General features: G+C 45.6%; 2 protein-coding genes across 5 annotated transcripts in view; one reads left to right on the forward strand and one right to left on the reverse strand.

Moving 5' to 3' along the window:
- The window catches only part of elp3 (elongator acetyltransferase complex subunit 3), a 28,633-nt gene extending 20,567 nt beyond the window's left edge, over positions 1-8,066 (reverse strand). Inside the window, exons 1-7 of the mRNA XM_036976325.2 lie at positions 7,335-8,066; positions 6,722-6,821; positions 6,062-6,200; positions 5,883-5,953; positions 5,110-5,173; positions 4,955-5,023; positions 4,574-4,728 (exon numbers count right to left, since the gene is read on the reverse strand). Of these exons, the coding sequence (XP_036832220.1) occupies positions 4,574-4,728; positions 4,955-5,023; positions 5,110-5,173; positions 5,883-5,953; positions 6,062-6,200; positions 6,722-6,821; positions 7,335-7,356 (620 nt within the window). The 5' untranslated portion in view covers positions 7,357-8,066. The remainder of the gene's footprint in view (positions 1-4,573; positions 4,729-4,954; positions 5,024-5,109; positions 5,174-5,882; positions 5,954-6,061; positions 6,201-6,721; positions 6,822-7,334) is intronic.
- LOC110521111 (kinesin-like protein KIF13B) overlaps positions 7,851-27,846 on the forward strand; it is a 79,739-nt gene continuing 59,743 nt past the window's right edge. For 2 of the 4 annotated variants that reach the window (XM_090233243.1, XM_090233242.1), the window contains exons 1-10: positions 8,136-8,591; positions 10,628-10,721; positions 15,701-15,713; positions 15,825-15,885; positions 23,183-23,275; positions 23,928-24,108; positions 24,435-24,522; positions 25,777-25,911; positions 26,637-26,749; positions 26,963-27,074. In XM_090233243.1, the coding sequence (XP_090089369.1) occupies positions 8,435-8,591; positions 10,628-10,721; positions 15,701-15,713; positions 15,825-15,885; positions 23,183-23,275; positions 23,928-24,108; positions 24,435-24,522; positions 25,777-25,911; positions 26,637-26,749; positions 26,963-27,074 (1,047 nt within the window). In that variant the 5' untranslated portion in view covers positions 8,136-8,434. Of the gene's footprint in view, positions 7,908-8,063; positions 8,592-10,627; positions 10,722-15,700; positions 15,714-15,824; positions 15,886-23,182; positions 23,276-23,927; positions 24,109-24,434; positions 24,523-25,776; positions 25,912-26,003; positions 26,027-26,636; positions 26,750-26,962; positions 27,075-27,846 lie in introns of those variants that run through there. The other 2 variants (XM_036976323.2, XM_090233244.1) reach the window with 2 other exon arrangements.

Below are 27,846 nucleotides of genomic sequence, written 5' to 3' on the forward strand. Positions count from 1 at the left end.
CCCAGGTACCCTGAGATGTTCGAGTGCTAGTTTTGATGGAAGCAGCAACCCCAGGTACCCTGAGATGTTCGAGTGCTAGTTTTGATGGAAGCAGCACCCCAGGAGGATTAAAGTAGTGCACTATAAATGGAATAGGGTGCCATAGGGCTCTGGTCTAAAGTAGTGCACTATATAGGGAATAGGGTGCCATAGGGCTCTGGTCTAAAGTAGTGCACTATATAGGGAATAGGGTGCCATAGGGCTCTGGTCTAAAGTAGTGCACTATATAGGGAATAGGGTGCCATAGAGCTCTGGTCTAAAGTAGTGCACTATAAAGGGAATAGGGTGCCATAGGGCTCTGGTCTAAAGTAGTGCACTATAAAGGGAATAGGGTGCCATAGGGCCCTGGTTAAAAGTAGTGCACTATAAAGGGAATAGGGTGCCATAGGGCCCTGGTTAAAAGTAGTGCACTATAAATGGAATAGGGTGCCATAGGGCTCTGGTCTAAAGTAGTGCACTATAAATGGAATAGGGTGCCATAGGGCTCTGGTCTAAAGTAGTGCACTATAAATGGAATAGGGTGCCATAGGGCTCTGGTCTAAAGTAGTGCACTATAAAGGGAATAGGGTGCCATTTAGGATACAACCCCTGACGAGAGTCTGAAGTGACTAATTGAGGGAGAAAGGGTTCTGTGTGATTAGTTCTCCTACAAAAAAAACCCTCAATGGATCAATCCTATTGACTCTACAGAGACGCAGCAGATCAATGCCCAGACTGCTCCATTTACGACACACTGAGTGGTATAATTAATAACGAACCTCTGACAAATGATAAATTCATATAGGCCTAATGAAAGTCTCATATATATATATATATATATATATAAGATATTTTGTTGTAATGTTCAAGCCACCGTGTCACCTGCATCACGCACTTTGTCTTTTTTGAGTGGTCACTGACAGATTCACACCGAGTGTACAAAATATTAAGAACACCTTCCTAATTCTGAGTTTCAACCATTTTCCCCTCAGAACAGCCTCAATTCGTCTGGGCATCGATTCGAGAAGGCGTCGAAAGCGTACAGTGCTTGATGAGAGTATGATAGAGTAGTAATATTACCTGACGGCCTCAGCTACGTTGTTAGAGGTGTGTCCTGACAGGGTTAATTTGGGTGGGGGGGGTTAGTAATATTACCTGACAGCCTCAGCTACGTTGTTAGAGGTGTGTCCTGACAGGGTTAATTTGGGTGGGGGTGGGGGGGTAGTAATATTACCTGACGGCCTCAGCTACGTTGTTAGAGGTGTGTCCTGACAGGGTTAATTTGGGTGGGGGGATAGTAATATTACCTGACGGCCTCAGCCACGTTGTTAGAGGTGTGTCCTGACAGGGTTAATTTGGGTGGGGGTGGGGGGATAGTAATATTACCTGACGGCCTCAGCTACGTTGTTAGAGGTGTGTCCTGACAGGGTTAATTTGGGTGGGGGGGGTTAGTAATATTACCTGACAGCCTCAGCTACGTTGTTAGAGGTGTGTCCTGACAGGGTTAATTAGGGTGGGGGTCGGGGGGTAGTAATATTACCTGACGGCCTCAGCTACGTTGTTAGAGGTGTGTCCTGACAGGGTTAATTAGGGTGGGGGTGGGGGGGTAGTAATATTACCTGACGGCCTCAGCCACGTTGTTAGAAGTGTGTCCTGACAGGGTTCATTTGGGTGGGGGTGGGGGGATAGTAATATTACCTGACGGCCTCAGCCACGTTGTTAGAAGTGTGTCCTGACAGGGTTAATTTGGGTGGGGGTGGGGGGGTAGTAATATTACCTGACGGCCTCAGCCACGTTGTTAGAAGTGTGTCCTGACAGGGTTAATTAGGGTGGGGGTGGGGGGGTAGTAATATTACCTGACGGCCTCAGCCACGTTGTTAGAAGTGTGTCCTGACAGGGTTAATTTGGGTGGGGGTGGGGGGGTAGTAATATTACCTGACGGCCTCAGCCACGTTGTTAGAAGTGTGTCCTGACAGGGTTAATTAGGGTGGGGGGTAGTAATATTACCTGACGGCCTCAGCCACGTTGTTAGAGGTGTGTCCTGACAGGGTTAATTAGGGTGGGGGGTAGTAATATTACCTGACGGCCTCAGCCACGTTGTTAGAGGTGTGTCCTGACAGGGTTAATTAGGGTGGGGGGTAGTAATATTACCTGACGGCCTCAGCCACGTTGTTAGAAGTGTGTCCTGACAGGGTTAATTAGGGTGGGGGGTAGTAATATTACCTGACGGCCTCAGCCACGTTGTTAGAGTTGTGTCCTGACAGGGTTAATTAGGGTGGGGGGTAGTAATATTACCTGACGGCCTCAGCTACGTTGTTAGAGGTGTGTCCTGACAGGGTTAATTTGGGTGGGGGTGGGGGGGTAGTAATATTACCTGACAGCCTCAGCCACGTTGTTAGAGGTGTGTCCTGACAGGGTTAATTAGGGTGGGGGGTAGTAATATTACCTGACAGCCTCAGCTACGTTGTTAGAGGTGTGTCCTGACAGGGTTAATTAGGGTGGGGGTGGGGGGGTAGTAATATTACCTGACGGCCTCAGCCACGTTGTTAGAGGTGTGTCCTGACAGGGTTAATTTGGGTGGGGGGGTTAGTAATATTACCCGACGGCCTCAGCCACGTTGTTAGAGGTGTGTCCTGACAGGGTTAATTAGGGTGGGGTGGGGGTGGGGGGGTAGTAATATTACCTGACGGCCTCAGCCACGTTGTTAGAGGTGTGTCCTGACAGGGTTAATTAGGGTGGGGGTGGGGGGATAGTAATATTACCTGACGGCCTCAGCCACGTTGTTAGAGGTGTGTCCTGACAGGGTTAATTTTGGTGGGGGTGGGGGGGTTAGTAATATTACCTGACAGCCTCAGCCACGTTGTTAGAGGTGTGTCCTGACAGGGTTAATTAGGGTGGGGTGGGGGTGGGGGGGTAGTAATATTACCCGACGGCCTCAGCTACGTTGTTAGAGGTGTGTCCTGACAGGGTTAATTAGGGTGGGGGTGGGGGGGTAGTAATATTACCTGACGGCCTCAGCCACGTTGTTAGAAGTGTGTCCTGACAGGGTTAATTAGGGTGGGGGGTAGTAATATTACCTGACGGCCTCAGCCACGTTGTTAGAGGTGTGTCCTGACAGGGTTAATTAGGGTGGGGGGTAGTAATATTACCTGACGGCCTCAGCTACGTTGTTAGAGGTGTGTCCTGACAGGGTTAATTAGGGTGGGGGTGGGGGGGTAGTAATATTACCTGACGGCCTCAGCCACGTTGTTAGAGGTGTGTCCTGACAGGGTTAATTTGGGTGGGGGGTAGTAATATTACCTGACGGCCTCAGCTACGTTGTTAGAGGTGTGTCCTGACAGGGTTAATTAGGGTGGGGGGTAGTAATATTACCTGACGGCCTCAGCCACGTTGTTAGAGGTGTGTCCTGACAGGGTTAATTAGGGTGGGGGTGGGGGGTAGTAATATTACCTGACGGCCTCAGCTACGTTGTTAGAGGTGTGTCCTGACAGGGTTAATTTGGGTGGGGGGATAGTAATATTACCTGACGGCCTCAGCCACGTTGTTAGAGGTGTGTCCTGACAGGGGTTCGGGGGGGTAGTAATATTACCTGACGGCCTCAGCCACGTTGTTAGAGGTGTGTCCTGACAGGGGTTCGGGGGGGTAGTAATATTACCTGACGGCCTCAGCCACGTTGTTAGAGGTGTGTCCTGACAGGGTTAATTTGGGTGGGGGTGGGGGGATAGTAATATTACCTGACGGCCTCAGCCACGTTGTTAGAGGTGTGTCCTGACAGGGTTAATTAGGGTGGGGGGTGGGGGGGTAGTAATATTACCTGACGGCCTCAGCCACGTTGTTAGAGGTGTGTCCTGACAGGGTTAATTAGGGTGGGGGGGGTTAGTAATATTACCTGACAGCCTCAGCTACATTGTTAGAGGTGTGTCCTGACAGGGTTAATTTGGGTGGGGGTGGGGGGATAGTAATATTACCTGACGGCCTCAGCCACGTTGTTAGAGGTGTGTCCTGACAGGGTTAATTTGGGTGGGGGGGGTTAGTAATATTACCTGACGGCCTCAGCCACGTTGTTAGAGGTGTGTCCTGACAGGGTTAATTAGGGTGGGGGGTGGGGGGGTAGTAATATTACCTGACGGCCTCAGCCACGTTGTTAGAGGTGTGTCCTGACAGGGTTAATTAGGGTGGGGGGTAGTAATATTACCTGACGGCCTCAGCCACGTTGTTAGAGGTGTGTCCTGACAGGGTTAATTAGGGTGGGGGGTAGTAATATTACCTGACGGCCTCAGCCACGTTGTTAGAGGTGTGTCCTGACAGGGTTAATTAGGGTGGGGGGTAGTAATATTACCTGACGGCCTCAGCCACGTTGTTAGAAGTGTGTCCTGACAGGGTTAATTAGGGTGGGGGGTAGTAATATTACCTGACGGCCTCAGCCACGTTGTTAGAGGTGTGTCCTGACAGGGTTAATTAGGGTGGGGGGTAGTAATATTACCTGACGGCCTCAGCCACGTTGTTAGAGGTGTGTCCTGACAGGGTTAATTAGGGTGGGGGGTAGTAATATTACCTGACGGCCTCAGCCACGTTGTTAGAGGTGTGTCCTGACAGGGCGTCGTGGAGGTTCCTGATAAAGTAGTCTCTGTACTCCTCAGCCAGGGCCATGAAGGTTCCTCCCATCACTATAAACTCCACCTTGTCCACACTGTGGCCCAGCTGCTTCAACTGGACAGGAAAACACAGTGTTGTATAGGCCTCATCTCAGAACAGGGGCAGAGACAAACGTTGGTTACCTTTGCTACACATGTAGTGGTGAATGACGCGAGTTCCCCGTATTTCTAATGTGAATTATTACTATTATCATCATCATCATCATCATCATCATCATCCTGTCTTATTTTATTATAATAGGTAATAATGATAGTGGGGTACTGCACTGTGTGTCACTGACCTGTTCCACTCGATGCCTGGTCTGCAGGTAGGGATCATACCGTGCTCTGATGGCTCTCATAGACGTCGGCTGACAGAGAGAAAGAATACTAGACTTTTAGACAACACATAGGGATGTTGGAGGTTCTGGACTACAGGAATATAGTGTTGATTTACCTCGTAGCCAGTGTAAGACTGTGTGGAGTATTCAAAGTCTGAGTCTGGCCCACCTGGACAGTATCTGTCATAGCAGAAACAGAACGGTTCCTCTTTATAGTCAATACAACATTATGGTCAGAATTCTTCTAGTTTTACTGTCTGATCTGTTACTATGCAGTCACACACAGACGATCTGTTACTATGCAGTCACACACAGACGATCTGTTACTATGCAGTCACACACAGACAATCTGTTACTATGCAGTCACACACAGACAATCTGTTACTATGCAGTCACACACAGACAATCTGTTACTATGCACTCACACACAGACGATCTGCTACTACGCAGTCACACACAGACGATCTGTTACTACGCAGTCACACACAGACGATCTGTTACTACGCAGTCACACACAGACGATCTGTTACTATGCAGTCACACACAGACGATCTGTTACTATGCAGTCACACACAGACGATCTGTTACTACGCAGTCACACACAGACGATCTGTTACTATGCAGTCACACACAGACGATCTGTTACTACGCAGTCACACACAGACGATCTGTTACTATGCAGTCACACACAGACGATCTGTTGCTATGCAGTCACACACAGACGATCTGTTGCTATGCAGTCACACACAGACGATCTGTTACTACGCAGTCACACACAGACGATCTGTTACTATGCAGTCACACACAGACGATCTGTTGCTTTGCAGTCACACACAGACGATCTGTTGCTTTGCAGTCACACACAGACGATCTGTTACTATGCACTCACACGCAGATGTTTCCAGTGAAGCTGATGTGGGGGCAGCGATGGGGTTTGCACATCACAGCAACTACTGCAATCTGAACAAAGAGAAACAAGCTCATGTGTCTTGTCAGAAATAAAATGGTCAGGAAGCTGACAGACAGACACACACACACACACACACACACACACACACACACACGTACCCCGCTGGCAGTGCGGATAGGCTTGGCCTTGAGTTTGGGCACCAGGGCACGGCGGTAGTGGGGTGGAACAGCAGCTATGATGTCTACTAGCCTGGGCTGAGCTGAAAGACCATATTTAGCAGAGCACTTCGTCTTCACCCTGATGACAACGTGTAAAGGAGTGTTAGAGAGGTAAGTCCATTCATTCGTGCACTGCGTTGTAAACCATAGCAAACTGAACTGAAAAAAAAAACGTTTATATTGGAGAAATTCTGGTAGGTCCATCCCCATTTTGTCCTATTGGCTTAGATTATCATTCCACCCAGCACAACCTTTCCCAAATGATTGTTGCAGCCAGGCACGTTTGAAAATATGACAGGTTTCTGGCAAGAAATAATGCTTTGTTTACTTGGGTCACAATCCACTTCCCCAAGGGCTTTAATTTTTTTATTTAACCTTTAATTTAACTAGGCAAGTCAGTTAAGAACAAATTCTTATTTACAATGGTGGCCTAGGAACAGTGGGTTAACTGCCTTGTTCAGGGGCAGAACGACAGATTTTTACCTTGTACGCTTGGGGATTTGATCTAGCAACCTTTTGGTTACTGGCCCAACTCTCTAACCACTAGGCAGGTGGAAGTCCATGGAGAGCTGTATGTTAGGGTTAGGTTGAGGTTCTTACTTGTTGAGGTTTATGTCTTTTCCCTCTTCATGCGCCTCGACCAGCTGATTGATGACATCCGCAATGGTCATCATCATTAACTCTGCACGGCTCAGATCACCTGGCAAAGTAGTCAGGCAACACTAGCTTAATGAACTACCAGTAATAGCCGACTAAACTCAACGATATACAACCAAGCATGCCCTGACCATATAATATACAGTGAGATCCAAAAGTAAATCGGGACATTCACCACGTTCCCACCGACAGTTTTTATTGCGAGTAAAGTCATATCATATAAAATAAATGGATGACAGCTGTGATGGGTCATGATGAGAGAAAAACGAATATCCAATATAAAATTAATTTTTTACCTCGGTTAGTGTTTAGTCGTTTAATAACTACCGAGCACGCTTCACAGATACTCAACCCATCTCAAGCCTAGTCACTTTTAATTAGTCAATTTAGCCTACATAAATGGAGACGAGGTTGGTTAGTTGTTTGTAAAGAAATTCAGTTTAGCTTAGCTATCTGGAGGGCAAGTTAGCAGGATGTGTAATTTAGCTAGCGAGTTAGCTAGCCAACGACTAACCTCAGCTCCTAGCTAACCAAGCAGAAAAGTAGACGGACTTACTCTTTTTCTTTTGCTTCCCCATATCTGAAGTTACGTTGACGCTGTGAATTTACAATATGAAACGTGTTATTAACTTGGAAAATGTGGAGAACTTTCAACTTTGTAAACAACCCTACGTAATCAAGCTTGCACGACTCCTGCCGTCCACCCCTGTAAACGGTCGTAAAATAACGTAAAAACACAGCGCTTCTTTTTTTATTCCGAGAAATTCCCTGTCCATAATAAAATAATGTAAAATGTTGGACGGTGTCTCAATTAAAATGGCCCTTTGAAAACTGCATCTGACATCAATAATTCTAATCTTTTCCACACATGTTTACTATAAAAATACATTATATATGTATATTTTCTGAAACATTTAAAAAAAAAATACAGATCTACAATGAATCAGTATACTCTCCATCAGTTTATTCCCAAACAACATTCTCTTGCGCAAATCTGTGTATCGCAACTAAATCCGGTTAAGGTTTCAGGACAGGTTTAGGACTATGACTTCAGGGATCTATACGGGCGGCATCAGGAAATGCAACAGGTGGAAAACTATTCCCTCGCGATGATCTGTTGTTGTTCTCCGTAAGTTTGGACGATTGTGTTTTTGGGAATGTTTTTTAATAGCTATAACTCAAGACAACTTACTACCTAAACTGTTTAGTTGTTGCTGGCTAAATTTGTCCACTGATATCACCATATATTGTTTGTTTGTTTTTATCCCGCTGGCACGCAAGCTAGGGAAGGAAGGTGCACTTGAAGAGAACGCTGCCTGAATTTGGACGCTCGAGTAAGGGGGAAAATAAGAACTAGTCGCACGGTGAGTTGACAGTTTTCTCTGTCAGCTAAAATCGTTTGAGCTTTTCCGTTTTTTTTTAGCTTTACTTTTGTCCTTGAGCTGAACAGGGCACGTGTGTGTGTGTGTGTGTGTGTGTGTGTGTGTGTGTGTGTGTGTGTGTGTGTGTGTGTGTGTGTGTGTGTGTTCGACGCAACCAAGAGTGTTTTGACATTGTGCTGGCTACAGCAGGCTTCCTATCTCTTCGTTTGATTAATAACCTGTGATTTAGAGATGAAATCCTTCAGAATTTGTACATTTGGCAAGATGAGGTAGCATGATTCATGCATGTACAGTAACGTTATGCATTATTAATGAATCTCATTCACCATTCAGTCCAGCCACAGAAAACCCACAGCCAGGCACTATGGATGACAGCTTGAGTAACTCCAATGTGAAGGTCGCAGTTCGCGTCCGACCAATGAACAGAAGAGGTACATTCATAATACAAATCTTCACAGTCATTTCATGACTAGGTCTTTCCTTCCATGCAGTTTATTTTGGTGTGTGTGAGTGAATGATGCGGGGGTGACTAAACATGCAGCCCCAGCAGTTATATCCGTGGAGCCGGCAGGTTAAGGTCATGGAATATTGTGTGAATGAAGGGCAGGTTGAATAAAGAGAGAACAATGCATAAAAAAAAATTCTATAAATGTATCATTCTGGTTCAATTTATATCAAATCAAACTTTATTTATAACATGCGCCGAATACAACAAGTGTAGACCTCACAGTAAAATGCTTACAAGCCCTTAACCAACAGTGCAGTTCAAGAAAGAGTGTAACAAAAAAATAACAAGGCTACATACAGGGGGTTACCGGTTCTTAGTGAATGTGCGGGGGTACCGGTTCTTAGTGAATGTGCGGCGGTACTGGTTCTTAGTGAATGTGCGGGGGTACCGGTTCTTAGTGAATGTGCGGGGGTACCGGTTCTTAGTGAATGTGCGGGGGTACCGGTTCTTAGTGAATGTGCGGGGGTACCGGTTCTTAGTGAATGTGCGGGGGTACCGGTTCTTAGTGAATGTGCGGGGTACCGGTTCTTAGTGAATGTGCGGGGGTACCGGTTAGTCGAGGTCATTTGTACATGTAGGGAAGAGGTGAAGTGACTATGCATAGATAACAAACAGCAAGTAGTAGCAGTATACAAACAAATGGGGGGGGGGGGGTCAATGTAAATAGTCCGGTGGCCATTTTGATTAATTGTTCAGCAGTCTTATGGCTTGTGGTAGGCCACACAAGCTCACAGAACGGGACTGCCGGGTGCTGAAGCGCTTGGTGCGTAAAAATCGTCTGTCCTTTGTTGCGACACTCACTACCGAGTTCCAAACTGCCTCTGGAAGCATGGTCAGCACAATAACTATTCTTTGGGTGTTTCATGAAATGGGTTTTTCATGGCAGGCCCACACGAGCCTAAGATCACCATGCGCAATGCCAAGCGTCGGCTGGAGTGGTGTAAAGCTCACCGCCTTTGGACTCTGGATCAGTGGAAACGCGTTCTCTGGAGCGATGAAGCACGCTTCACCATCTGGCAGTCTGACGGAGGAATCTGGATTTGGAGGATGCCAGGAGAACACTACAATGCATAGTGCCAACTGTAAAGTTTGGTGGAGGAGGAATAATGGTCTGGGGCTGTTTTTCATGGATTCGAGTTAGGCCCATTAGTTCCAGTGAAGGGAAATCATAACGCTACAGCATACAATGACATTCTAGACGATTCTGTGCTTCCAACTTTGTGGCAACAGTTTGGGGAAGGCCCTTTCCTGTTTCATAATAACAATGCCCCCTTTGCACAAAGCGAGGTCCGTATAGAAATGGTTTGTTGAGATCGGTGTGGAAGAACTTGACTGGTCTGCACAGAACCCTGACCTCAACCCCATCGAACACCTTTGGGATGAATTGGAACGCAGACTGCGAGCCAGGTTTAATCACCAGTGTAGACCTTACTGTGAAATGCTTACAAGCCCTTAACCAACAGTGCAGTTCAAGAAAGAGTGTAACAGTGCCCGACCTCACTAATGCTCTTGTGGCTGAATGGAAGCAAGTCCTTGTAGAAATGTTCCAACATCTAGTGGAAAGCCTTCCCAGAAGAGTGGAGGCTGTTATAGCAGCAATGTTCCAACATCTAGTGGAAAGCCTTCCCAGAAGAGCGGAGGCTGTTATAGCAGCAAAGAGGAGACGCACTCCATATTAATGCCCATAATTTTGCAATAAGATGTTCAATGAGCAGGTGTCCACATACTTTTGGCTATGCAGTGTATGTGTTGCTATGTTGATACATTAGCTGGGAGGTTAAATGTATGTGTTGCTATGTTGATACACTATCTAAGACGTTAAATGTCTGTGGCTCCCTCGAATCATCAGCTGTCCCTGGACACATCATAGCCAGACACAGAAATAAGACCTGTTGATTGTTGTTGTTGCTCCTGTTGTATAACAACATGTATGTGTTGTGTGTCTCCTTGTCCCACCAGAAAAAGACCTGAAGACCAATTGTGTGGTGGGGATGGAGGGGAACCAGACAGTGTTGAACCCTGCTAGTCAGAACCTCAGCAAGGGAGACTCCCGGTAGGAATACACATACCTTCATTCTGACCATCATGTATCTCTGCAGCATAGGCCTCCCATCCCATGTGCCATCCATGTCTCTGCCTACTGCTCAGTGTTTAACAAATACTTCCTTTTGAATTATATTGTAGTAATTGGGTGGGTGGGTGGGGGGGGTCAGTTTCAGGTTCAAGATTTATCATGGACTACTAGCTTAGGAATTTAATTGGGCCCCCTTTTTCATATGCTTGACTTTTTCTTTATGGTTTGACACGTTTAGAAACAGATGAGGAATCAGATCCCAGTCAGACACGTTTAGAAACAGATGAGGAATCAGATCCCAGTCAGACACGTTTAGAAACAGATGAGGAATCAGATCCCAGTCAGACCGCGTTATTGATTTTTGCTTTCTGAAAAGCAACAAAATACCTTTTAGTTCTTTTTTTTATTCCGATGGTTCAAGTGCAGGAAGGGTTATTGGAAATAAGTGAATTTTGTGTTGTTGTTGTTGTTGTTGTTGTTGGCTGCCACCAGCTGTTATTTGTATCATTTGTCAGAGTCATTGTTCATGCTACGTACTGTATCACTTAGAATGCTCTGTGTGTCCACCAAATTAGATCCCCTCTGATGTTCTCACACTGAGGATCACACATGCAATAGACCTTATTGGTCCAATGCTCAATGGACATGGTGTTGATTTCAGAATAGGAAGAAAAATCAATAACTGAAACTTCCCTACTGACTATTTGTCTCCTCTCTGGCCCGTCACCTTGAACTACCTATAGTCTATACCATGTCATGAACCATCAGTCATCAGCTCCATTACAGCCCATTACAGCCCCAGCTGGTCTGCTGTGTATGTACGTTCAGTCACAGAGAGTCAAACTGGTCTGACAACTCACTGTTTAGCTCCAAAACCTCCCTTAACCTTCCGAACACCCTCCACACCGCTACCCTCCCTTAACCCTCTGCCCTGCTCTGACCTGTCTCTCGTTACTAAGGGTGTGTCTATTCTGTTTTAATTCTGTGTTCAGTCAGTCAGTGTGCAGGTGAGATGGATGCTCTCAGGGTTGGCTACTTGCCCAGATGAGGTTTTCACCTCATCAACAAACAAATACCTGTCCTGGTTAGTTGGGGGTTTGTTAGACTATAGGTTATGTTTCTGATGCATAATATGGGCCCATTTTTTTTTGTAGTCTACAATAAGCTGTAGGACGTTTTGTCTTCAATTGTGATTTCTGCCCTGACACGCTGCAGTGCTGTCCTCCTGTCTATCCCCTGGGCTATATATGAACAGGTTATACAGGCTTCTGTGGGCTTCAGACTGAATCACTTCCCAGATTCCATTTTGGTTATTAAGGGACCATTTTAGCAGAGCATCAGGCTGCCTCAGTGAGCTCTGGTCCTTTTTTTATTTTTTATAAATATGTGTCTTTGAAGTATTCTACATGGCTCTTATAACAGTTTGGTTTTATATTACACTGAAGAAAAATATAAACGCAAAATGCAACAATTTCAAAGATTTTACTGAGTTACAATTCATATAAGGATGTCGGTCAATTGAAATAAACGAATTAGGCCCTAATCTATGGATTTCACATGACTGAGGTATACAGATATGCATCTGTTGGTCACAGATACCTTAATAAAAAGGTAGGGGGGCGTGGAACAGAAAACCAGTCAGTATCTGGTGTGACCACCGTTTGCCTCACGCAGCGAGACTCATCTCCTTTGTATAGAGTTGATCAGGCTGTTGATTGTGAAATGTTCTCTCACTCCTTTTTCAAAGGCTGTGCAGAGTTGCTGAATATTGGCAGGAACTGGGACATGATCCAGAGCATCCCAAACATGTCCAGACGGTGACATGTCTGAGTACACAGGCCATGGAAGAACTGGGACATGTTCCGCTTGCAGGAATTGTGTACAGATTCTTGTGACATGAGGCTGTGCATTATCATGCTGAAACATGAGGCGATGGCTGCAGATGAATGACACAACAATGGGCCTCAGGATCTCGTCACGGTATCTCTCTGTGCATTCAAATTGCCATCAATAAAATGCAGTTTGTTCGTAGCATTGTTCGTGGCTTATGCCTTGCCCCTACTTTGACATCAACAAACCGCCCTGCCACACGACGCCATACACGTTGTCTGCCAGCTGCCCGGTACAGCTGAAACTGGGATTCATCCACTTCTCCAGTGTGCCAATGGCCATCGAGGTGAGAATATGCCCACTGAAGTTGGTTGCGACGCCAAACTGCAGTCAGGTCAAGACCCCGGTGAGCACGACGAGCCCGCAGATGAGCTTCCCTGAGACTGTTACTGACAGTTTGTGCAGAAATTCTTCGATTGTGTAAACCCACTGTTTCATCTGCTGTCCGAGTGGCTGGTCTCAGACGATCCTTCAGGTGAAGAAGCCGGATGCGGAGGTCCTGGGCTGACGTTGCTACACTTGGTCTGCAGTTGTGAGGCCCGTTGGACTTACTGCCAAATTCTTTAAATCGATGTTGAAGGCAGCTTATGGTAGAGAAATGTGCACCTGTTTAATGATCAGGCTGTTTAATCAGTTTCTTGATATGTTCCCAGCACAAGGTGCACCTGTGTAATGATCAGGCTGTTTAATCAGCTTCTTGATATGTATCCAGCACAAGGTGCACCTGTGTAACGATCAGGCTGTTTAATCAGCTTCTTGATATGCCACACCTGTCAGGTGGATGGATTATCTTGGCAAAGGAGAAATTATAACTAACAGGGATGTAAACAATTAATTGATTTCTTCTGTGCGTATGGAACATTTCTGGAATCTTTTATTTCAGATCCTGAAACACGGGACCAACACTTTACATGTTGTGTTTTTATATGTTTTGCTCAGTGTAGTTCAGGAGAACACAAGGCTGGTAAACAGCTAGTGGAGGGATCCCAGCCAACAGGAGAACCTGACCATGTAGGAGGATTCTTCTTCTTAGGGAGTCAGCCAAGCTACTCTGTGGTTTAGTTGCAACGAGTCATAAATGCAGTGTTTGGTTTTCACTAGACATAATGGGACCTGTGTCGTCCAAAAAGTTGACTCTAGTTTGCCAAAAAAGCACCCGGATGATCATCAAGACTCCTGGAAAAATCATTTACAAGGCTTGATGATCATCAAGACTCCTGGAAGAATCATCTACGAGGCCTGATGATCATCAAGACTCCTGGAAGAATCATCTACGAGGCTTGATGATCATCAAGACTCCTGGAAGAATCATCTACGAGGCTTGATGATCATCAAGACTCCTGGAAGAATCATCTACGAGGCTTGATGATCATCAAGACTCCTGGAAGAATCATCTACGAGGCTTGATGATCATCAAGACTCCTGGAAGAATCATCTACGAGGCTTGATGATCATCAAGACTCCTGGAAGAATCATCTACGAGGCTTGATGATCATCAAGACTCCTGGAAGAATCATCTACGAGGCTTGATGATCATCAAGACACCTGGAAGAATCATCTACGAGGCTTGATGATCATCCGGGTGCTTTTTCGGGTCCCATTTATGTCTGATGAAAACCTAACCCTGCATTCCACAGTAAGATCCTCATACCAACGGACCAGCATGGTGGTGGTAGTGTGATGGTTTAGGGTCAGCATGGTGGTGATGGTAATGTGATGGTTTGGGGTCCAGCGTGGTGGTGGTAGTGTGACGGTTTGGGGTCAGCGTGGTGGTGGTAGTGTGACGGTTTGGGGTCAGCATGGTGGTGGTGGTAGTGTGACGGTTTGGGGTCAGCATGGTGGTGGTGGTAGTGTGACGGTTTGGGGTCAGCATGGTGGTGGTGGTGGTAGTGTGACGGTTTGGGGTCAGCGTGGTGGTGGTAGTGTGACGGTTTGGGGTCCAGCGTGGTGGTGGTGGTAGTGTGACGGTTTGGGGATGCTTTGCTGCCTCAGGACCTGGACGACTTGCCTTAATAGAAGGAACCATGAATTCTGCTCTGTATCAGAGAATTCTACAGGAGAATGTCAGGCCATCAGTCTGAGTTGAATCTGTAGAGCAGCTGGTTACATGCAGCAAGACAATGATCCAAAACACACAATCAAGTCTACATGAAAATGGCTAAAAAGCAACATGTTTGACCTTTTGGAATGGCCTTGTCAAAGTCCAGACCTAATACCAATTGATATGTTGTGGCAGGACTTGAAACAAAGCAGTTCATGCTTGAAAACCCACAAAAGTCACTGAGTTAAAACACTTCTGCATGGATGAGTGGACCAAAATTCCTCCACAGTGACATGAGAGACTGATCAACAACTACAGGAAGCGTTTGGTTGGGAGGCATTGCAGCTAAAGATGGCACAACCCCCCTATGCTCTTTTGAGACCCCTCTTTCTTGAAGAAAATAATGTTTTATTGGAGAGAAATATAAACATACGATCGCGTTGCCCCCCCCCATCCTTTAGAACATTCCCAATTGATCTCTCACCCCATCCCTCCCTCCCTCTCACCCTTCCCTTGACAGCTTGTTGCCTTGACAGCTTGTTGCCTTGACAGCTTGTTGCCTTGACAGCTTGTTGCCTTGACAGCTTGTTGCCTTGACAGCTTGTTGCCTTGACAGCTTGTTGCCTTGGCAGCTTGTTGCCTTGGCAGCTTGTTGCCTTGGCAGCTTGTTGCCTTGGCAGCTTGTTGCCTTGACAGCTTGTTGCCTTGGCAGCTTGTTGCCTTGGCAGCTTGTTGCCTTGGCAGCTTGTTGCCTTGGCAGCTTGTTGCCTTGACAGCTTGTTTTGAGCTTCAGATTATATAAAAAGTATGTTTTAAAAAAAAAAATTTTAATAATTTATTTTTAATTTTTAATGTACTCCCTTTTCATATCACCTTTTGACTTCATGGACTTTGTTAGTAAATGCATTATCAATTGCTTAATGGTTTCCCCTGTACCTGAATGCACACTGGTATTATTAGTTAGCCCACTTTGTTTGGAGTGAAGCTGTTTAACTAAGTCTTTCCCTTTCCCCTCTGTCCTGTTCAGGAATCAGCCTAAGGTGAGCCCTTAACCAGGACAGTATTGCGAGGTTACAAAATCACTATTTAATCACTTCTGTGAATGTCAGGTTTTTATGTGTTCTTCAACTGGCTGTCATTTTCCACCTCAGGTCTTTGCTTATGACCACTGCTTCTGGTCCATGGACGAGTCCGACACAGACAAGTTTGCAGGTTAGTAGATCTCAGAATGTTGAACGGGTTAGTAGATCTCAGAATGTTGAACGGGTTAGTAGAGCTCAGAATGTTGAACGGGTTAGTAGAGCTCAGAATGTTGAACGGGTTAGTAGAGCTCAGAATGTTGAACGGGTTAGTAGAGCTCAGAATGTTGAATGGGTTAGTAGAGCTCAGAATGTTGAACGGGTTAGTAGAGCTCAGAATGTTGAACGGGTTAGTAGAGCTCAGAATGTTGAACGGGTTAGTAGAGCTCAGAATGTTGAACGGGTTAGTAGAGCTCAGAATGTTGAACGGGTTAGTAGATCTCAGAATGTTGAACGGGTTAGTAGATCTCAGAATGTTGAACGGGTTAGTAGATCTCAGAATGTTGAACGGGTTAGTAGATCTCAGAATGTTGAACGGGTTAGTAGAGCTCAGAATGTTGAACGGGTTAGTAGAGCTCAGAATGTTGAACGGGTTAGTAGATCTCAGAATGTTGAACGGGTTAGTAGAGCTCAGAATGTTGAACGGGTTAGTAGATCTCAGAATGTTGAACGGGTTAGTAGATCTCAGAATGTTGAACGGGTTAGTAGAGCTCAGAATGTTGAACGGGTTAGTAGATCTCAGAATGTTGAACGGGTTAGTAGATCTCAGAATGTTGAACGGGTTAGTAGATCTCAGAATGTTGAACGGGTTAGTAGAGCTCAGAATGTTGAACGGGTTAGTAGATCTCAGAATGTTGAACGGGTTAGTAGAGCTCAGAATGTTGAACGGGTTAGTAGAGCTCAGAATGTTGAACGGGTTAGTAGAGCTCAGAATGTTGAACGGGTTAGTAGATCTCAGAATGTTGAACGGGTTAGTAGATCTCAGAATGTTGAACGGGTTAGTAGATCTCAGAATGTTGAACGGGTTAGTAGATCTCAGAATGTTGAACGGGTTAGTAGATCTCAGAATGTTGAACGGGTTAGTAGATCTCAGAATGTTGAACGGGTTAGTAGAGCTCAGAATGTTGAACGGGTTAGTAGAGCTCAGAATGTTGAACGGGTTAGTAGAGCTCAGAATGTTGAACGGGTTAGTAGAGCTCAGAATGTTGAACGGGTTAGTAGAGCTCAGAATGTTGAACGGGTTAGTAGAGCTCAGAATGTTGAACGGGTTAGTAGAGCTCAGAATGTTGAACGGGTTAGTAGATCTCAGAATGTTGAACGGGTTAGTAGATCTCAGAATGTTGAACGGGTTAGTAGATCTCAGAATGTTGAACGGGTTAGTAGATCTCAGAATGTTGAACGGGTTAGTAGATCTCAGAATGTTGAACGGGTTAGTAGATCTCAGAATGTTGAACGGGTTAGTAGATCTCAGAATGTTGAACGGGTTAGTAGATCTCAGAATGTTGAACGGGTTAGTAGATCTCAGAATGTTGAACGGGTTAGTAGATCTCAGAATGTTGAACGGGTTAGTAGATCTCAGAATGTTGAACGGGTTAGTAGAGCTCAGAATGTTGAACGGGTTAGTAGATCTCAGAATGTTGAACGGGTTAGTAGATCTCAGAATGTTGAACGGGTTAGTAGATCTCAGAATGTTGAACGGGTTAGTAGATCTCAGAATGTTGAACGGGTTAGTAGAGCTCAGAATGTTGAACGGGTTAGTAGAGCTCAGAATGTTGAACGGGTTAGTAGAGCTCAGAATGTTGAACGGGTTAGTAGAGCTCAGAATGTTGAACGGGTTAGTAGAGCTCAGAATGTTGAACGGGTTAGTAGAGCTCAGAATGTTGAACGGGTTAGTAGAGCTCAGAATGTTGAACGGGTTAGTAGAGCTCAGAATGTTGAACGGGTTAGTAGAGCTCAGAATGTTGAACGGGTTAGTAGAGCTCAGAATGTTGAACGGGTTAGTAGAGCTCAGAATGTTGAACGGGTTAGTAGAGCTCAGAATGTTGAACGGGTTAGTAGAGCTCAGAATGTTGAACGGGTTAGTAGAGCTCAGAATGTTGAACGGGTTAGTAGAGCTCAGAATGTTGAACGGGTTAGTAGAGCTCAGAATGTTGAACGGGTTAGTAGAGCTCAGAATGTTGAACGGGTTAGTAGAGCTCAGAATGTTGAACGGGTTAGTAGAGCTCAGAATGTTGAACGGGTTAGTAGAGCTCAGAATGTTGAACGGGTTAGTAGAGCTCAGAATGTTGAACGGGTTAGTAGAGCTCAGAATGTTGAACGGGTTAGTAGAGCTCAGAATGTTGAACGGGTTAGTAGAGCTCAGAATGTTGAACGGGTTAGTAGAGCTCAGAATGTTGAACGGGTTAGTAGAGCTCAGAATGTTGAACGGGTTAGTAGAGCTCAGAATGTTGAACGGGTTAGTAGAGCTCAGAATGTTGAACGGGTTAGTAGAGCTCAGAATGTTGAACGGGTTAGTAGAGCTCAGAATGTTGAACGGGTTAGTAGAGCTCAGAATGTTGAACGGGTTAGTAGAGCTCAGAATGTTGAACGGGTTAGTAGAGCTCAGAATGTTGAACGGGTTAGTAGAGCTCAGAATGTTGAACGGGTTAGTAGAGCTCAGAATGTTGAACGGGTTAGTAGAGCTCAGAATGTTGAACGGGTTAGTAGAGCTCAGAATGTTGAACGGGTTAGTAGAGCTCAGAATGTTGAACGGGTTAGTAGAGCTCAGAATGTTGAACGGGTTAGTAGAGCTCAGAATGTTGAACGGGTTAGTAGAGCTCAGAATGTTGAACGGGTTAGTAGAGCTCAGAATGTTGAACGGGTTAGTAGAGCTCAGAATGTTGAACGGGTTAGTAGAGCTCAGAATGTTGAACGGGTTAGTAGAGCTCAGAATGTTGAACGGGTTAGTAGAGCTCAGAATGTTGAACGGGTTAGTAGAGCTCAGAATGTTGAACGGGTTAGTAGAGCTCAGAATGTTGAACGGGTTAGTAGAGCTCAGAATGTTGAACGGGTTAGTAGAGCTCAGAATGTTGAACGGGTTAGTAGAGCTCAGAATGTTGAACGGGTTAGTAGAGCTCAGAATGTTGAACGGGTTAGTAGAGCTCAGAATGTTGAACGGGTTAGTAGAGCTCAGAATGTTGAACGGGTTAGTAGAGCTCAGAATGTTGAACGGGTTAGTAGAGCTCAGAATGTTGAACGGGTTAGTAGAGCTCAGAATGTTGAACGGGTTAGTAGAGCTCAGAATGTTGAACGGGTTAGTAGAGCTCAGAATGTTGAACGGGTTAGTAGAGCTCAGAATGTTGAACGGGTTAGTAGAGCTCAGAATGTTGAACGGGTTAGTAGAGCTCAGAATGTTGAACGGGTTAGTAGAGCTCAGAATGTTGAACGGGTTAGTAGAGCTCAGAATGTTGAACGGGTTAGTAGAGCTCAGAATGTTGAACGGGTTAGTAGAGCTCAGAATGTTGAACGGGTTAGTAGAGCTCAGAATGTTGAACGGGTTAGTAGAGCTCAGAATGTTGAACGGGTTAGTAGAGCTCAGAATGTTGAACGGGTTAGTAGAGCTCAGAATGTTGAACGGGTTAGTAGAGCTCAGAATGTTGAACGGGTTAGTAGAGCTCAGAATGTTGAACGGGTTAGTAGAGCTCAGAATGTTGAACGGGTTAGTAGAGCTCAGAATGTTGAACGGGTTAGTAGAGCTCAGAATGTTGAACGGGTTAGTAGAGCTCAGAATGTTGAACGGGTTAGTAGAGCTCAGAATGTTGAACGGGTTAGTAGAGCTCAGAATGTTGAACGGGTTAGTAGAGCTCAGAATGTTGAACGGGTTAGTAGAGCTCAGAATGTTGAACGGGTTAGTAGAGCTCAGAATGTTGAACGGGTTAGTAGAGCTCAGAATGTTGAACGGGTTAGTAGAGCTCAGAATGTTGAACGGGTTAGTAGAGCTCAGAATGTTGAACGGGTTAGTAGAGCTCAGAATGTTGAACGGGTTAGTAGAGCTCAGAATGTTGAACGGGTTAGTAGATCTCAGAATGTTGAACGGGTTAGTAGAGCTCAGAATGTTGAACGGGTTAGTAGAGCTCAGAATGTTGAACGGGTTAGTAGAGCTCAGAATGTTGAACGGGTTAGTAGAGCTCAGAATGTTGAACGGGTTAGTAGAGCTCAGAATGTTGAACGGGTTAGTAGATCACAGAATGTTGAACGGGTTAGTAGATCTCAGAATGTTGAACGGGTTAGTAGAGCTCAGAATGTTGAACGGGTTAGTAGATCTCAGAATGTTGAACGGGTTAGTAGATCTCAGAATGTTGAACGGGTTAGTAGAGCTCAGAATGTTGAACGGGTTAGTAGAGCTCAGAATGTTGAACGGGTTAGTAGAGCTCAGAATGTTGAACGGGTTAGTAGATCTCAGAATGTTGAACGGGTTAGTAGATCTCAGAATGTTGAACGGGTTAGTAGATCTCAGAATGTTGAACGGGTTAGTAGATCTCAGAATGTTGAACGGGTTAGTAGAGCTCAGAATGTTGAACGGGTTAGTAGATCTCAGAATGTTGAACGGGTTAGTAGATCTCAGAATGTTGAACGGGTTAGTAGATCTCAGAATGTTGAACGGGTTAGTAGATCTCAGAATGTTGAACGGGTTAGTAGAGCTCAGAATGTTGAACGGGTTAGTAGAGCTCAGAATGTTGAACGGGTTAGTAGAGCTCAGAATGTTGAACGGGTTAGTAGAGCTCAGAATGTTGAACGGGTTAGTAGAGCTCAGAATGTTGAACGGGTTAGTAGAGCTCAGAATGTTGAACGGGTTAGTAGAGCTCAGAATGTTGAACGGGTTAGTAGAGCTCAGAATGTTGAACGGGTTAGTAGAGCTCAGAATGTTGAACGGGTTAGTAGATCTCAGAATGTTGAACGGGTTAGTAGAGCTCAGAATGTTGAACGGGTTAGTAGATCTCAGAATGTTGAACGGGTTAGTAGAGCTCAGAATGTTGAACGGGTTAGTAGATCTCAGAATGTTGAACGGGTTAGTAGAGCTCAGAATGTTGAACGGGTTAGTAGAGCTCAGAATGTTGAACGGGTTAGTAGAGCTCAGAATGTTGAACGGGTTAGTAGAGCTCAGAATGTTGAACGGGTTAGTAGATCTCAGAATGTGGAACGGGTTAGTAGAGCTCAGAATGTTGAACGGGTTAGTAGAGCTCAGAATGTTGAACGGGTTAGTAGATCTCAGAATGTTGAACGGGTTAGTAGAGCTCAGAATGTTGAATGGGTTAGTAGAGCTCAGAATGTGGAACGGGTTAGTAGATCTCAGAATGTTGAACGGGTTAGTAGATCTCAGAATGTTGAACGGGTTAGTAGATCTCAGAATGTTGAACGGGTTAGTAGAGCTCAGAATGTTGAACGGGTTAGTAGAGCTCAGAATGTTGAACGGGTTAGTAGAGCTCAGAATGTTGAACGGGTTAGTAGAGCTCAGAATGTTGAACGGGTTAGTAGAGCTCAGAATGTTGAACGGGTTAGTAGAGCTCAGAATGTTGAACGGGTTAGTAGAGCTCAGAATGTTGAATGGGTTAGTAGAGCTCAGAATGTTGAACGGGTTAGTAGAGCTCAGAATGTTGAACGGGTTAGTAGAGCTCAGAATGTTGAACGGGTTAGTAGAGCTCAGAATGTTGAACGGGTTAGTAGAGCTCAGAATGTTGAACGGGTTAGTAGAGCTCAGAATGTTGAACGGGTTAGTAGAGCTCAGAATGTTGAACGGGTTAGTAGAGCTCAGAATGTTGAACGGGTTAGTAGAGCTCAGAATGTTGAACGGGTTAGTAGAGCTCAGAATACATACTTTATTCAGCAACGAGATAAACGAGATCAAAAGGACGTCCATCCATCCTCTCCCACATACAATATCCACACGGTCTAATAGATCACTAAAGATTGTCCTTGAGATTCTCTCTTTCCCCTGGGCTATGTGCATTGTGGGTAAACAGTTGTAAACCCTCCTCTTGCTGTTGAGTTGAAACTCATTAGAACAGGCTTTATACTGGAAGCACTAGGCTTCTTGGTCCAAGTGCGCCCCATGGAGGGTAAAGCACTATGCTTCCTGTTCCCAGAGCGCCTCATGGAGGGTAAAGCACTGTGCTTCCTGGTCCCAGAGCGCCCCATGGAGGGTAAAGCACTATGCTTCCTGTTCCCAGAGCGCCTCATGGAGGGTAAAGCACTGTGCTTCCTGTTCCCAGAGCGCCCCATGGAGGGTAAAGCACTATGCTTCCTGTTCCCAGAGCGCCCCATGGAGGGTAAAGCACTATGCTTCCTGTTCCCAGAGCGCCTCATGGAGGGTAAAGCACTGTGCTTCCTGTTCCCAGAGCGCCTCATGGAGGGTAAAGCACTATGCTTCCTGTTCCCAGTGCGCCTCATGGAGGGTAAAGCACTATGCTTCCTGGTCCCAGAGCGCCTCATGGAGGGTAAAGCACGATGCTTCCTGGTCCCAGAGCGCCTCATGGAGGGTAAAGCACTATGCTTCCTGTTCCCAGTGCGCCTCATGGAGGGTAAAGCACTATGCTTCCTGGTCCCAGAGCGCCTCATGGAGGGTAAAGCACTATGCTTCCTGGTCCCAGAGCGCCTCATGGAGGGTAAAGCACTATGCTTCCTGTTCCCAGAGCGCCTCATGGAGGGTAAAGCACTATGCTTCCTGTTCCCAGTGCGCCTCATGGAGGGTAAAGCACTATGCTTCCTGGTCCCAGAGCGCCTCATGGAGGGTAAAGCACTGTGCTTCCTGTTCCCAGAGCGCCTCATGGAGGGTAAAGCACTATGCTTCCTGTTCCCAGTGCGCCTCATGGAGGGTAAAGCACTATGCTTCCTGGTCCCAGAGCGCCTCATGGAGGGTAAAGCACTATGCTTCCTGGTCCCAGAGCGCCTCATGGAGGTTAAAGCACTATGCTTCCTGTTCCCAGAGCGCCTCATGGAGGGTAAAGCACTATGCTTCCTGTTCCCAGAGCGCCTCATGGAGGGTAAAGCACTATGCTTCTGGTCCCAGAGCGCCTCATGGAGGGTAAAGCACTATGCTTCCTGTTCCCAGAGCGCCTCATGGAGGGTAAAGCACTGCCAGGTTTAACTGTACTGATACACCTGAAGAAAGGAACAGACCTGGAAATAGATTATCTTGGCTTTAGGGAAGATAAATATCTGCCTTTGAGAAAGACCCACATATTCTAATGCAATTCAATTTAATGTGTGTGCGTGTTTCTGTGTGTGTGTGCGTGTTTCTGTGTGTGTGTGCGTGTTTTTGTGTGTGTGTGCGTGTTTCTGTGTGTGTGTGCGTGTTTCTGTCTGTGGTGTGTGTGTGTGCGTGTTTCTGTCGTGTGTGTGCGTGTTTCTGTCGTGTGTGTTTCTGTGTGTGTGTGTGTGTGTGTCTGTGTCAGGTCAAGACGTCGTGTTCCAGTGCCTTGGAGAGAGTCTTCTGGACAATGCCTTCTTGGGCTATAACGCCTGTATCTTCGCCTATGGACAGACAGGTTGGTACCAGACTAGTGACCCAGACAGACAGGTAGGTTGGGGCCAGACTTGTGACCCAGACAGATAGACAGGTTGGGACCAGACTTGTGACCCAGACAGACAGACAGGTTGGGACCAGACTTGTGACCCAGACAGATAGACAGGTTGGTGTCAGACTAGTGACCCAGACAGGTTGGTACCAGACTAGTGACCCAGACAGACAGACAGGTTGGGACCAGACTAGTGACCCAGACAGACAGACAGACAGGTTGGTATCAGACGAGTGACCCAGACAGACAGACAGACAGACAGACAGACAGACAGACAGACAGACAGACAGACAGACAGACAGACAGACAGACAGACAGACAGACAGACAGACAGACAGACAGACAGACAGACAGACAGACAGACAGGTTGGTATCAGACTAGTGACCCAGACAGACAGACAGGTTGGTATCAGACTAGTGACCAGGCATTCAATAACACACACGGTGACTCAGTTTAAACACACTTGTAATAAACATTTTTTATTTATTTTTTTACCTCAAACAAAACCTTTTTTTGGCGCTGTGACTAAATTGGCAGTGCCTCACCTGTTTTAGATTTGATTAGCTCAGCCTTACTGATCCAGTGATTTGATTGGCTGAGCCCTCCTGATCCTCCCACCAGGCTCTGGGAAGTCGTACACCATGATGGGTTCGTCAGAGCAGCCAGGTCTGATCCCGCGGCTGTGCAGCTCTCTGTTTGACCGGACTCTACAGGAACAGAGGGAGGGAGAGAGCTTCACTGTAGAGGTCTCCTTTATGGAGATCTACAACGAGAAGGTTCGCGACCTACTGGACCCTAAAGGGTGAGGAGAACAAAAACAATTTTTCTTTTGGTGAACAAATGTTTTATTACCAGGAAATTACAGATAAACGAGAAACCAATCGTATGTTTTAGTATGTGGACATACTGTACTCATATCAGTACGTAGAGATGACCGCTCGCATATGACGAAAACTGATTTATTTTTATTCTCCAATCAAACAAGGTGGGAAATCCCAAAGTTAAAAAAGTATTTCCTGATGAAACCTCTCTCCCCCTGTCTTTGCCCTCAGAAGTTGTCAGGCCCTGCGAGTGAGGGAAAAAAAGTATTTCCTGATGAAACCTCTCTCCCCCTGTCTTTGTCCTCAGAAGTCGTCAGGCCCTGCGAGTGAGAGAACACAAGGTGTTCGGGCCGTACGTCGATGGTCTGTCCCGTCTGGCTGTAGCTTGCTATAAGGTACTTTTCTGATCGAATGTATAGAATTGGCCCAGGTTGGTCTCATTGGAATACGTTTTCTTTGTCAAGAGAGGACTGGTGCTTCCTGTCCACTATATACAGGACCTTCACAAAGAATTCACACCCCTTGACCTTTTCCCAAAATTAAAATGGATTCAGTTGAGATTGCTTTGTCACTGGCCTACACACAAAACCCTGTAATTCCAAAGTGGAATTGTGTTCTTTGAAATTTTTACAAATTTAATTAAAAATATAAAGCAGAAATATCTTGAGTCAATAAGTAGTCAAACCCCTTTTTTGTTATGGCAAGCCTAAATAAGTTCAGGAGTAAACATTTGCTTAACAAGTCACATAATAAGTTGCAAGGTGCAGTAATAGTGTTTAACATGGTTTTTGAATGACTACCTCATCTCTGTACCCCCACACCTACAATTATCTGTAAAGTCCCTCAGTTGAGCAGTGAATTTCAAAACATAGATTCAACCACAAAGACCAGGGAGGTTTTCCAATTCCTCGCAAAGAAGAGCACCTATTAATGTTTATTATGGATCCTGGCGTCCAGCAAAATTAAGGCAGTTTATACCAATTTTAAAAAACATTACAACACATTCACATATTTCACAACACACTGTGTGCCCTCAGTCCCCTCCTCCACCACTACCACATATCTACAGTACTAAATCCATGTCTAAGTGTGTGGATAGTGTGTATGTTATTGTGTGTGTGTGTGTGTGTGTGTGTGTGCCTATTGGTAGTTGGGTAAAAAACAAAACAAACTCCATGTAATATCCCTTTGAGCATGGTGAAGTTATTCATTCCACTTTGGATGGTGTATCAACACACCCAGTGACGTTAGAACAGTCAGAGTTGAATGGCTGTGATAGGAGAGGACTTTAGGCTGTAGTTCTGTAGTTACTCCACAACACTAACCTTTACATGACAGAGTGAAAAGATGGCAGCCTGTACACAATAACAAAGTATTCCAGAACATTCATCCTTTTTGCAACAAGCCACTAAAGTAAATTGTCCTGAATGCAAGTGTTTTGTATGGGGCAAATGCAACACATTTCTGAGTTCCTCTTTCCATATTTCAATAAATTCTCTCTCCCCCGGTCTATAATAAAATCTCCCTCTGTCTCTCCCTCTGTCTCTCCCTCTGTCTCTCTCTCTCTCTCTCGGTCTCTCCCTCCCTCCATGTCTCTCTCTCTCTCTCTCTCGGTCTCTCTCCCTCCCTCCATGTCTCTCTCTCTACAGGACATAGAGTGTCTGATGTCAGAGGGTAACAAGTCTCGTACAGTAGCAGCCACCAATATGAACGAGGAGAGCAGCAGGTCCCACGCCGTCTTCAACATCATCCTCACACACACTCTAATGGACCTGGGTTCCGGGGTAGGTCCAACACACACTCTAATGGACCTGGGTTCTGGGGTAGGTCCAACACACTCTAATGGACCTGGGTTCTGGGGTAGGTCCAACACACACTCTAATGGACCTGGGTTCCGGGGTAGGTCCAACACACACTCTAATGGACCTGGGTTCTGGGGTAGGTCCAACACACACTCTAATGGACCTGGGTTCTGGGGTAATACCAACACATACTCTAATGGACCTGGGTTCTGGGGTAGGTCCAACACACACTCTAATGGACCTGGGTTCTGGGTTAATACCAACACACACTATCATGGACCTGGGTTCTGGGTTAATACCAACACGCACTATCATGGACCTGGGTTCTGGGGTAGGACAGGATAAATAGTTTCTTTACAAATTACATTCAACACATTCTAATCCAGCATCACCTCATTCTAATCCAGCATCACCACATTCTAATCCAGCATCACCACATTCTAATCCAGCATCACCTCATTCTAATCCAGCATCACCACATTCTAATCCAGCATCTTGCCAATCCAGCATCTTGCCAAGAAAACTTTGGTTTTCTGAGTACATCATGTGATGACAACATCAAATCACTCAAGGCTTTACTTTTAATATGTTGATATTCATTTCCTCCAGCTGTTGCTATGTGTGTTGCTATGTGTGTTGCTAACAAACTAGTCTTTCATATTGCTCTATATAACCCCATGTTGTTGTTGTTGTTGTTGTTGTTGTAGACCAGTGGGGAGAAGGTCAGTAAGCTGAGTCTGGTGGATCTGGCTGGCAGTGAGAGAGCTGCTAAGACTGGAGCTACTGGAGAGAGAATGAAGGAGGGGAGCAACATCAACAAGTAGGTTACATCTCACTCTCATTCTCTCCCCCCTCTCTTTCCCTCTCTCCCCCCCTCTCTTTCCCTCTCTTTACCCCCTTTTCATTCTCTCCCCCCCTCCCTCCCTCTTCCCCCCCTTTTTTATTATATACTTTGTACACAGTCTCTCAATGTCTCTGAAAATGTGACACACTTTGTTACATATTTTACGTTATATAAATCACTGTGGGTCAGGTCTCTGAGCACGCTGGGCCTGGTGATCTCAGCGCTGGCAGACCAAGGAGCCGGGAAGAACAAGACCAAGTTTGTTCCCTACAGAGACTCAGTTCTCACCTGGCTACTCAAGGTACGCTGATCCATATTACCATGACCATGGGTTATTACCATGGGTTATTATCGTTCAACATTCTGCAACTGTAACAGTGTTGCCTCGTCTCTCCTGCCACACTGTATATGTGGTAAAGCAGTCTCTTGGGGTAAGTCCTCTCATTCAGAGCTCACATTCCTCCTCTCTCTCCTCCCTCTACAGGACAGTCCGGGTGGTAATAGTCGGTCTTTTCTAACAGAGTAATGTCTCTCTCCTCTTTTATTCAATTTTATTTCAATTTAAGGGGCTTTATTGGAATGGGAAACATATGTTTACATTGCCAAAGCAAGTGAAGTAGATAATAAACAAAAGTGAAATGAACAAAACAAAAATTAACAGTAAACATTACACTTACAAAGTGGGGCGGCAGGTAGCCTAGTGGTGAGAGCGTTGGGCGAGCGCGTTGGGTGAGAGCGTTGGTCACAAATCTTGCTGCTGCCATCCAGGATGGCACACTGTGGTATTTCACCCAGTAGATATGAGAGTTTATCAAAATAGGATTTGTTTTCGAATAGTTTGTGTATCTGTGTAATCTGAGGGAAATATGTCTCTCTAATATGGTCATACATTTGACAGGAGGTTAGGAAGTGCAGCTCAGTTTCCACCTAATTTTGTGGGCAGTGAACACATAGCCTGTCTTCTCTTGAGAGCCATGACTGCCTTCAGCGGCCTTTCTCAATAGCAAGGCTATGCTCACTGAGTCTGTACATAGTCAAAGCTTTCCGTTATTTTGGGTCAGTCACAGTGGTCA

This window comes from Oncorhynchus mykiss, chromosome 4 (genome assembly GCF_057628025.1).
Source record: "Oncorhynchus mykiss isolate SJ-2025 chromosome 4, ASM5762802v1, whole genome shotgun sequence".
Taxonomy (NCBI): domain Eukaryota; kingdom Metazoa; phylum Chordata; class Actinopteri; order Salmoniformes; family Salmonidae; genus Oncorhynchus; species Oncorhynchus mykiss.